General features: G+C 50.6%; 1 protein-coding gene across 4 annotated transcripts in view; it reads right to left on the reverse strand.

Moving 5' to 3' along the window:
• The window catches only part of Panx1 (Pannexin 1), a 42,226-nt gene extending 30,843 nt beyond the window's left edge, over window positions 1–11,383 (reverse strand). For 3 of the 4 annotated variants that reach the window (NM_001270549.1, NM_199397.2, NM_001270548.1), the window contains 1 exon segment: window positions 10,769–11,383. In NM_001270549.1, coding sequence (NP_001257478.1) covers window positions 10,769–10,949 — 181 coding nt within the window. In that variant the 5' untranslated portion in view covers window positions 10,950–11,383. 4 annotated transcript variants of the gene reach the window in all.
• Window positions 11,384–12,166: the final 783 nt, after the last annotated feature.

A 12,166-nucleotide genomic window follows, 5' to 3' on the forward strand; every position in this document is an offset into this window, starting at 1 on the left:
TCCCATCCCAAGGAGACAGGAAGTGACAGAGCCAAATACTGCACACCCTTTGTGTGTACTCAGATGTGTGCATAGACAGACAGACAGACAGACAAACACACACACACCCTACACAGACAGCAAGATTTGTGGCTGACAGTTGGCACACACAGACCTTACCCGAGCACCTAGGCTTCTCTGTATAGTGTCAGAAAGGTGCTGAGGACTCTGCATGAAGCCTGCCTAGCAGAAAGACCGGCCCGACTGTCACAACTGAAACATAACATAGGAGGGTCAGGGAGTAAGTCCTTGAAGCAATGCAGCCTGGCCAAGCTTCCAGTAGGGGAGTTGATGGCCCTGGGTTTTGCATTTTTAGAGGGTAGCAGGAGAAGCTGGTGCAGACCCATAGTAGACACGAGACACGGACACTATAAAAGGAGATGGGGAAGTTAGCTCAAGACTAATGTTAAAGAAAGAGATTATGTAAAGACCAGGGACAACTTCGAAACATGCCTTTAGAACAGGTTGTTGGAAGCATTGTGGAAGTCCACTAAGTGTGGCCAAGGGTAAGTTAGCATACAGGGGGAAATCAGGTTAGGCCTTCCCTGAGGAGAGCTTCTAGACCTCTTTTCTTTGCTGTTGTTTTCTAAGAACAAAACAAAACAAACGAACAAGAACAATTATCAACAATAGGTACTTGGTTCTCTTTTACTTCCTATCAGGTCAGAATAACTAACTTTTTTCCATTTTTAAAGTTACATAGATTTTCAAGAGCCATGAACCAAGTTTCCCATCATCTGGTTAGTCATACATGGAGCTCGATCAGTAAAGGGCTTACCTTACAGGCTCAAGGACCTCAGTTTGGACCCCAAGAGCACATAGGAAAAAATCCCAGAGTCTGTGCTCATAGCCCCAATGCAAGGGAGGCAGGGACAGCGGAATCCTTGGGAGATCCCAAGCCAGCCAGCTTAGCCTACTCACCAAGTTCTAAACCAGTGACAGACCCTCCCCTGCAACCTCCACCATCACACACACACACACACACACACACACACACACACACACCCCACACAGACACATATACACCACACACACACCCTACACAGATACACACACACACACACCACACACACACACCCCACACAGACACATATACACCACACACACACCCTACACAGATACACACACACACACACCACACACACACACACCCCACACAGACACATATACACCACACACACACCCTACACAGATACACACACACACACACCACACACACACATACACACACATACACACACATACACACACACACCACACACACACACCACACACATACACACACATACACACACGTACACACACACACCACACACACACCACACACACACACAGACACACACACCACACACCCCACACAGACACACACACACACAGACACACACACCACACCCCACACATACACACACACACACACACACACACACACACACACACATGAAAAGTCAACTAGGGTCACTACTCCCAGCCAGCATGGACAGGATGTTGGGTTCTTGAGTCTCATGCTGTATTTTTTTTTAGTGTACACATGATTAGTAATTCCTCACCTACTTACTAGTTTTATCTTCTAAAATTCTTCAACAAATCCACTGCCATAAAGGCAGTTCTTGAGAAATATATGGACTTTATACTTAAAAATGCCCCCAAGAGTCAGCTTAGCTAACGCCATCATTTCTCAAAGATACCATTGAGGAAAAATCAAACAAACAAGAAAACTGGCTTTCATAATTCCCGATACAAAGGAAGCCTCTGTGGATAAGCCTTGAGCATCTCCACTCTGTAGTGAAATAAAGGTTATGACAATGATAAGTGAAAGGAACCTACGGTGACTGTCACCATCATGAGGACAGTGTCATGAGACGTCTGCAAAGCCAAGGCCATTCTGCAGAGATCACGGGGGTTTCACAGGACAGATTCAGACACTCAAGTGGCATGCGCTGTTCTCAAGGAGCACCAGTATAGAAAGGGGACTCGCAAGCTTTTCGTCCAAACGAGGTATGAGCCATCCCAAGATCTTATGACAACACCACACAAGCCAGAGCCTGGGGTTCATGCCTTTTGAGGGCTGCATTCTTCTGTGTCTTCCTGAGACATTCGTGCAGCCCAGGTGATACATGTCCAAAAACGAGAACAGGGAAGGAAGGAAGAAAGGAAGGAAGGAAGGAAGGAAGGAAGGAAGAAAGGAAGGAAGAAAGGAAGGAAGAAAGGAAGGAAGAAGAAAGAAACAAAGAAACAAACAAAGAAACAAAGAAACAAACAAAGAATGAAGGAATATCTAGGCACCCCAGAGCCTAGACCAACCACAGCTCTCCCTTTAAGAGGAACCAGGGAGTGCCTCTCCTGACTTACTTCACTGTCCTCACAGAGTGAAACTGATCTTAGGAGAGGTGCTTTCTGGTCAAATGTGACCTACCCAACTGTTTCCTGCTGTGGGGAATAAATACCTTAACTGTGGTCCTTGGTTCTTAAAAAGGAATTGGTTCTCTGCTCCCTCAGGCACTCCCCTGTGCTCAGGGAGCAAATGGAGTGTTCAGGAGAGGAATGAAGTCCTAGGAGGGGGTAAAAGCTGGGGCAATGGTCCTTGAGCTCTCTTCCCTCCAAGGACAGTGGAGGGAGGAACAGGCTACCCAGGCTCATCTCAGCAGTCAGGGATCCCACTCATGGCCTGAGTCTGAGTGGAGACTTGAGAGGTGGGAGCTTACGGCACTCGACGTTCTTCAACCCTGCGCACTTCACCTCACTCCCTTTGTAGTGGGCAGCTCCACCCACTGCCAAGGCAGAGCCAGGCTTGGCCCTTGCTTCTCGGTTCAAATGGTTTGCACACGACTGCCTGGTGCAGACAGAGGGGCTGTGGCCTCCCAGACAGAGCACAGTTGAGGGCATGGAGGTGTTGCCAGCCCTGTGAGCTCTCAGGAATCCCAGGTTAGACCAATATGAAGTAGATGTTAACACTTAAAGGAAAACTTTCAAAGCCACTCTAAAGTGAGAGTCAGTCTCAGCCCCCCCCCCAAGACTTTTAGTTAAAATTAAAAGTTTGACGGGCAGCGGTGATGCATGCCTTTAATCCTAGCACTCAGGACGCAGAAGCAGGTAGATCTGTGTGACTTTGAGGGTAGCCTGGTCCACAGAGCATGTTTCAAGATAGTCAGGGCTCCACAGAGAAACCCTGCTTCAAAAAAAAGCCAAAACCAAACAAAAGCTGAGGTGGCTCTCGTGTCCCGCACTTGTAAGCTCAGCACCAGAGCAACAGAACCAAGAGCCTACATGAGGCTGTGTCTCAAAAGAGCCAGAAAGGAGGTGGGGAGGGGGGTGGAGGAGACAGACAGGCAGAGGTGGGGCTCACTGGTTTCCAAAGATGGGAAAGAATTTCGCAAGGCAAGGATAACAGGCAGAAGGTCTTCTGTCTCTACAGGCTGAAAAGTACCTAACGCTGTCGGCCAGAAGGGAAGGAAGGGGTAGTCCCCAGGCATTGCCAAGTGTGACAGCTGAGCCCAGAATGTCTCCGTGTGCTAATGTAAACGGGAACTACAAACCTGGAAACGCACTTCTATTTACAAACAACAAACTAAGAATGGGCAGCATTGGGCCAGCGAGAAGGCTCAGAGGGCAAAAGCATTTGCTACGCACACCAAATGACCAAGACTGGATCCCCAGATCCCAGATCTCGTGGCGGAAGGAGAACTGACTCCCTGGAGTGTCCACCAGTGTGAATGGGAGACGGGTGTGTCTAGACGCATGCATGCATGATGCACACGAACACACACACACACACACACACACACACACACACACACACACTTTTTTGATGTAAAGTTTTAAATCTGAGATAAAAAGGCACAGAACCAAAGAGCCAGCTGACAGGGAGTATGGGTTCTGGAGGGTCCCGGAGTGACTGTTCTCAGAGAGCGGCCTTTCCAGGAGAGGGAGGCCAAGGTGTCTCGTAACACCACAGGGCTACATGGCTTTCCACTCTACTTTCTTGGGATTTATACAAACGAAAGACAATGCCATTCAAGCTTTCGAGGTTACTTTTTTTTAAAAAAAGTATTAAATATCATATATAATGTGGGGCAAATGTGTTACTATTAATTAAGATAAATACTTTTTAAATTCCCAAGCTTTAGTTTCTTTTTAAATGACAACAGAAATGCATCATAAACAAAAGCTGTTTTGGAAGTGTGCGTGAGAACGGAGGCTCTGAGAGCCACTGCTCCCGAGGACACAGGGCAGGCGCGAGGGGCTGGGCTGGTGCATCAGGACACAGCAGCCCACGAGGAGCAGCCACCCCAGAGTGACAGAATGAGGGCCAGGAGAGGCTCAGTGGTAAAGGCAGCTGAAGCCCAGGCCTCAGGACATGAGTCACACAGAAGGGGAGATGGAGACCAGAGAACTGCCTGGCTCCCAGGTCCAGGGAGAGCCTAGAGTAGGAGAAGCCTGTCTGAACAAAGTGAATGAGGGATGCACAGGCCTGCACACACATGTACACACACACACACACACACACACACACACACACACACACACACAACACGAGATCGAGGAAGGTTTAGTTTTCCCCTTTATGGCTGGGTCATTAACAAACACACCCCAATGCATACAGACACACAGCCTTTGGCAAACTACATTTAACCTTAATGTTGTGTAGCTCTGGACTGAGCCCTTTCCTACTAGAGGGAAATAGGGAGGCCAGGGAGACTGGCAAAAGAAGTTACAGGGACCGCCTGCCCTGAGAGTCCTGAGCAGTGAACATCACAGGGGAAACTCTTCTCAGAACTCCTACAAGCTGAGCTGGTGTCTCGGTTGCTACAGCTGTGAAGAGACACCATGACCAAAGCAACTTTCATAAAAGAAACCATGAATGGGGAGCTTGCTGGTAGTTTCCTGGCTTAGTCCATGGTCATCACGCAGGAAGCAGATGGGCTGTGGGCTTGGTGCTGAAGCAGTAGCTGGGAGCTTTACTTCCTTATTCAGAGGCAGCAGCAGGCAGAGGAATGACTGAGTCTGAGGCAGGGGTGGGGGGGTGTGAAACCTCAAAGACTCCCCCTCTGTGACACACCTCCTACTCCATCTCTAACAGCTCCATCAACTGGGGACCTGGGAGCCCTTGTCACTCACACGGCCACTACAGTTCAGGAAGGAAGATTCTGTCCCCTGGGCAGGGTTCAGCCCTGTTTCTGGAGGAAACAATCTGTTACATTTCCCTAAGACAAGTTGGAAAACCCATCTAGAACTGACAGCACAGCAGTAGGCTTGCCTGCTGGGACTGACACCAAGGACACAGTGGGGCAGTCACACTGCACTGTGTGCCGTGCCTGCGTTGCCATCTGCAGCCCCAGGCCACGAACCAACAACACAAGCAGAATCTGCACCATTTGCCAAGATGGACCCTAGGACACACACCCAAGTGAAGCCCCATCCACAAGGTGCTGGACCCTCCGGCATCAATCACTAAGAACATGTCCTACAGCCTGGCCCACAGCCTGATTTTATGGAGGCATCTTCTCAAGTGAGGCCCCCTCCTCTCCAATGACTGGAGCCTGTGTCCAGTTGATATAAAACTATCCAGGACATCTAGGCTTCCTAGAACGTGAAATTAATCTGTAACAGTCTTGATATCTTATTGAAAGAACAGAACACACCAAGTGGTAAACATGAAATAAAAGTCACTGAAGATGGTTAGGAGAAAATAAATGGTCACCTGCTACACGGGTGAGGTGGCGTTCTAGTAATGATGGAGCTGGAAAAAAACAAAATTGGTTTCTGGTTGGTTGGTTGATTTTGAGATGTGTAGCCTTGGCTGTTCTGAAACCAGGCTCTACTGAGCAGGCTGGCCTCGAACTCATAGAGATAGGATTAAAGGCATGCCACTGGCTTCTTTCTTAAAAGATTTATCTAAGAGTGTGTGAGGGGCGCTTGTTCTCCCATACTCATATGAAGGTCATAGTACAAACACAGAAAAATGCACCAACACGCTAAACCTTCCAAACTCGAGAGTCGAATCTGCAGGAGTCAAGCCTAGGCAGGCCCGGAGGCATGCGTCCTTATACTTGGCTGACACACAAACTTAGGAGTGCAAAGTCATTCTGGGAAATGAGTTCATCTTTCTGGAAACTGATACCGTTCTCATCTTCCCCTCTCCACCCTACCCTCCAGTGCAGGGAGAAAGGCAGCATCTGCAGAGATTATTATAAGCAAAATGTCCGTGTCAGAGCTGAAGTGTGAACAGAATCTTAGTGTCTGTCATGAGGGACTGCTCAACTGACTTAGGCTACACTCCGCTCTAGGTGTCGGTTACTGCCATCACGAAGCCAATTGAAATGGTTCAGAAGTAAAGACACTGGCTCCCCAAGCCTAATGACTCAAGTTTGAGACCCAGGACCCAGACCCACATGAAGGAAGGAGAGAGCCCCCTTTTACATGTCTTTTACATATCAACACACATGCATGGGTGACACACATGCAACCACACACACCGATACACCGACACGGGAAATAAACGGCAACAGAACAACAAAAATTGTAAAAGTGGAGGGAGGGGACACTTGTGCCATGAAAAGTTCCGAGGTGTTCCAAGTAGAGAGACTAGATTACCATGCCACGAATGGGCCTCTTTAAGATGGTGTACACGTGTGGATGCAGAGGGAGAAGAGGGTAGGCTGTGCAAGTACCCACTACGGTCAGCTACGCACACAGTCACAGAGGCCTGGGTTTACGGTTTACTTTAAGAACACCGACCAGGTCAAACACCTGAGCAAGAGGGCCTCTCTGGACCTCCACACCTGGCCCCTTGATTCTCGGTATGACCTGAAGGTGTGCTGTTATGGAGAAGCCAAGCATTAGTCCACGCTTATAACACAGTACCAGTTATTTGTAGCAACCGAACGAAGAGTTTCTTTTGGCTCAGTTAGATTCCTCCCGGTAGGCATGGCAACAGGCATCTCCACCAGAGTGGCAGCTACTGGCTACATCCTTGAAAATCAGAGCCGAAAGGAGAGAGGGCAGAGCAAAAACCCCCAAGGCCTTCACTAAGACACGCCCAGCACACACTGCCCAGAGGCCTGGATGCCGATGAAGAAGGGCAAAGTGAGGGCTGGTGGAGCGGCTGGCACAAACTCTCTCTTCTCCACCCCAGTTCACCTGTCTTCTGCACAGCAGAAAAGAAGTCTCAGAACTAACCAACCACAGCAGTTGCCCAGCTGAGTTCTGAGTTCCTACCCAGCAAACTCTAGTTCGCTGACTAAAATCTTCAAGATGTGGGCAAGGACTCAGAATTTAAGAGCAGCTCCTCCCAGAGGGTTTGAGTCCGTACTGGTGGCCGTTGCAGGGTCACTGGGGCTGACCAGCGAGGAGACCCAGACGCAGGTGTCTGCAAAGGCTACCAAAGCCACCTTGACTGCAGCAAGAACTCTCAGCTTCTCTAGCCTACATCACTCCTGAGAGGACCTACAAGTCACAGGTAGAGCGAAACCAAATGAGTGGACAGTGCTGTTTCCACTGGGGACTTCGGCAGCCAAGAGAGCAGCACCATCCTATGCCCATGTGAGCTGCTTCGGGGGGGACAGGGGTTAGGGACAACACAGAGTGATGATTTTAATCAAGGCCTTCACAGACGCTCTTATCAGTAAAGGTGACACAAGCATCGATGAACAAGTTCTAATTTTAATTAAAAGTTCTAATTTTATATCCATCCCTGTCCCTCCATGCAGACTATAGAGCACAGAGTGGTCCAGCCCACCTCCACACGGATGGCCACTCTCACTCTGGAGGGAATGGTGCTGCTGGAGCTCTGGCAGCCACGGAAGTCTCTTACCTGTCAACTTCAACTCCCCCTGCCTCATACACTGGGAATCTTTTTTCAAAGCTCAATCCCAACACCTGAGCCCCGAACCCCTCACTGCTCCTACGAGTGGTGGAAGCCCTCCTTCTGCCTCGCCCAGCAGCAGGCTTTGAAGCACAGCCGGGCACCCCATAGAGTCCATCTAATAAATTACTGTTTTAAGGGTGTTCCACAGAGTCCATCTAATAAATTACTGTTTTAAGGGTGTTCCACGTCCAACTGTTCTGCCGGGCCAACCCTGAAAGGAGGACTCTAAATCCAGCTTTTCTACACTCCACTGCCAAGCACCGGCAGGCTGCACGACTGGCTCAGGAAACACCTGAGCGGACCCAAGTGGTTCACCTTTCATTCTCATTCTCTCTCTCTCTCTCTCTCTCTCTCTCGAAAAAAAAAAAAAGTTCATAAAGTAGCTTTGACATACTGTGTAACAGGGATGGATCAACAAGAGGTTAAGCACCCAGTAGGCAAGACAGCCACATGGACAGGCTATGTGACAAGAGTATCCCAAACAGCAGAGAGGGAAGGGTCACAGGGCCATGCTTGAAGGCTGTCCTCCCTGGCAGTGTGGTGGCCAAACTGCTTGCTTCATCTAAATGGCTCTACTACCTCTGGTTGTCTTACTTAAGGTTTCTATTGCTTTGATAAACACCATAACCAAAAGCAAGCTAGGGAAGAAAGTTATTTCAGCCTATAGCTCTCACACCACACTGAGGGAAGTCAAGGCAGAAAATCAGGGCAGGAACCTGGAGGCAGGAACTGAAGCAGAGGCCATGGAGGGGTGCTGCTTACTGGCTTGCTGCTCATGGCTTTCTCCGTCTGCCTTCTTAACACCCCAGGACCACCAGCCAGAGGTGGCACTGTCCAGTGACCTGGGCCCTCCCACACCAATTATCAATGTGGTCGGGGTACTTTGTCGTTTGAGGTTACCTCTTCCTAATGATAGTGTCAAGTTTTCATAAAGCTGACCAGCACTCTGGGGCTATTACAACCCCCCCTCGTTTTATTTTACCCTCAATGTCACACAATTAAACTTCACAAGATCAACTATTGACCATGAACACTGACCTGACCTCCTAGGACTTCTGCTGCCTTCATCCACACACCTATCCTCCCCTTGAAACTCTGGAGCCCTTCAGAAGACAAGGGCATCTGCCTAAGAGTTCACTTAAGAGACAGCCAGGCAGGTGCCCAGAGTTCCCGCAGCTGCCTTATCCTGGAATCACAGAGGCAGCAGGGTGTCACCAGGTGGCAGACAGTACCTATCTGGATGGTAAAGTCTCACAGGTAGAGAGGACCATGCCTCAGAATCCTTCCTATCCCCCCACAGTGCACAGCAAGGCTCGCACACAGCAGAAGCAGAGCCTTGCCGGCTAAACCCACTTTCCATGCCTCCCTGCAAGATGCCTCTCACACAGCACATCCATCTGGACCTGCCCATCAGGTGCCTCAGAGCCCATCTAGTTGGGGACTTTACAGACAGTGATCAGCTGCTCCTTGCTGGCCCTCTGCCCGCCCAAGTGCCCACAGCTTGCTTCTCCAGCACAGGGACATTTATTCCTGGTTCAGCCCACAGAGAGAAGGCAGAAACTATCATCAGGATCCAAACGACTTTGCGGTTTTCCTTTCAGTAGGACGATCCCTGCCCAAGAACCAGGAAAACAGAGAACTCACTTTGCACCATTACTTCAGCAACTTCCACCTCACTGACCAACTCGCCCATACACGGCGCAGACTGTGCACGCCATGCCCTTTTCTAACCAAGTTTACCTCAATGCCCACCAGCCTGCTCATGTGGGAGTACTCTCTTCCCTCCACAGCCTGTTAACATCTCAGCGCCTGTTGCCCCTCATCTCTCAGAAGGATCCGTCATCTTCCTCCCTCTGTTCATCCCTCATGCATGTACAAGATCTGTCAAATGAATGCCCCAGTAGAGGCCCACCTCTCCCCTCCTACATCCAGAAGCTATGCATCCTCACCATTACTCATTGAATACTGTTGTCAACCTGTCTGTCAGTCAATAACCTCCCAATCTCAGGCGAGTGTGCATGTGCCTTTCTCTGGTAATCTGACCCAGGCGCATACACCCTCAGCTTTCCAGAGAAAGCCCTCTACTTCTGGCCGACACAGTGCTTTGGGCCTCCTTTCCAGGAACATGTGTCATCTCAAGGTCTTGGAGACAGTCTCACCTGCGGTCACCCACACCTGACACAGGTGTTCTGCCCCAGCTGCAAATGCCGTTGACCCTCCTACACTACTTAGCTGCAATTCACACTCTCACTCAGGTTATGAAAGTTAGGATAAATAAGACCACTCACTCTGCCTAATGATCTTGACCAATGGAACTGCACATAACTATTAGGACGAAATGAGAGCTTATAGGAAGGGGACTGGGTCATTTCTTCATCTTTCATTCATTGTTGGGGACCACTCCTGCCTCCAGGGGCAGTTAGTCTCCAGCACACATAACCCTAAGACAGAACTCAAGTATCATTTAAAGGCAAGACAGTGAAACAGCACAGGTACGAGGAACGCTTGTCTTTACATTCTCCCTGGAACCACTCAGGAAATTACAGGTGACTGTACAATCACTGGAGAGAGGAGTAGGAAGAGCCGTTTCTTGACACATCTCGCGGCAACAGGCTGAACATAAACTCCAAGCCGCAATAATGGAGACAAAGGGACTGGAAGGGGATGCTAGGAGAGTCAACAGAGGTACCCAGGTTGCACATGGGCAAAAAAGGCTTCAGACTCAAATTCCGGTACGACCAGGGTGGCTACATTAGAAGGGTCGTGTGGAAATGCCAGCTGTGTGCGATGAGATCTCTCAGCACCCCTCGTCAACCTCAGACAATGCCAGCCTAGCCTAGACTGCCCCTGCGCCCCCGGCCTCACCGATGGAGATCTCCTGAGCGAAGGCCAGCGAGATGAGCAGCAGAGGCAGACCCACGGCAATGCACGTGACCATCTTGTCCACTGCCAGCTCCAGTCGCAGCCCCTTGAACTTGGGCTCGGTGGGCTCCTTCAGCAAGAAGTCCGAGAACACGTACTCCGTGGCCAGGTGGGCGATGGCCATGGTCACGGCGCGCCGGGTGCCGCGGGACGGGCAGTCGAAGGCAGGCGCGGGTGCTGCGGGAAGCCGGGGAGAGGCGCCGAGTCCGCGCCGTCAACGACCCGGAGCGCGGCTTCCGGGCCGGCCCAGCATTGCACCGCCTTGGCAGTCGCTGCGCCTACCTCGCAGGGACCGCACGAGAGCTGCAGCCGCCTGGGATCGCTCCAAGCAACACAGGGCGCACGAGCCCCGAAGTCTTGGCGGCAGCGATCACATCCCGTGCTCAGCTCCCGCGGGTCCCCAGCGCGCGCGACACCAGGACTCCGGCCGCCTTGAGCGCGCAGGGACAACAACGTGCCGGGAACAAAGCTAGCTCTCCGCTACAGCTGCTCGCGCCTGCACTGCGCGCTCGGCTACGGGAACCGAGCTCTTCCGGAACCTACGCGGGGGAAACCGGGTTCCCAGGGGCGAGCAGTTTCCGGAAGCGCGCTGACGCCGGCGGAGTGGGCGCGGCCGCACCGCGACCCTAGAACCCGAACTAGCTAAGGATAGCCCCACCCTGTCTCCTGCGGACCGCCCCTCCCTGTGCTCTTCGCTCATAGGATTTCAAAAAAAAAAAAAAAGACTTCAAGAAACAGCAGATGCCAGATAAAGATCGAGATAATCTTGCGGCGATGACCTAATGTTGTAGAGGGGGGCTGCACCTTTCCAGAGTTCCGTAAGGCAGACTCATGCCCTGCCCTTTACATTTTCCTCCACCTTCCCGCCCCAAGCAGTAGTCAGGGGGTCCTTGAGGCATACCAACTGGTGTGTTTAATGTGTTGAACTACAGTGAGCTCCTTCTGAATACCTCACTTACAGCAGACAATGAGGCATTCAAGAAATGTCCCAGCCATTTGCTGCAAATGGCCTTGGAAGGTGAAGTGCCCAGCATAGATGCCTTTGCTGGGCTGTGTGCATCAGCGGGGTCTAAGGAGGTAACCCCAAGGCCCACATACCTGTCTACTGGACTAATCCTCTAAAGACCATCAGAGACCTTCACAGCCTGGCTCTGGCAAAGCTCACACTCAAATCCTTGTCTCAAACCTCAACTACTGTCTTCTACATCTCCTTAACCATAGCTGTTGGCTCTGGTGCCCAAGGTAGAATCCATTTTTAGAGTTTCCATCACACTTGACACCTGTGTCAACTAATTCTGAACTGATGTGCTTCTTTTTTCTAAATATAGTAGACTTGACAGC

This window comes from Rattus norvegicus, chromosome 8 (assembly GCF_021556685.1).
Source record: "Rattus norvegicus strain SHRSP/BbbUtx chromosome 8, alternate assembly SHRSP_T2T, whole genome shotgun sequence".
Classification (NCBI taxonomy): Eukaryota; Metazoa; Chordata; class Mammalia; order Rodentia; family Muridae; genus Rattus; species Rattus norvegicus.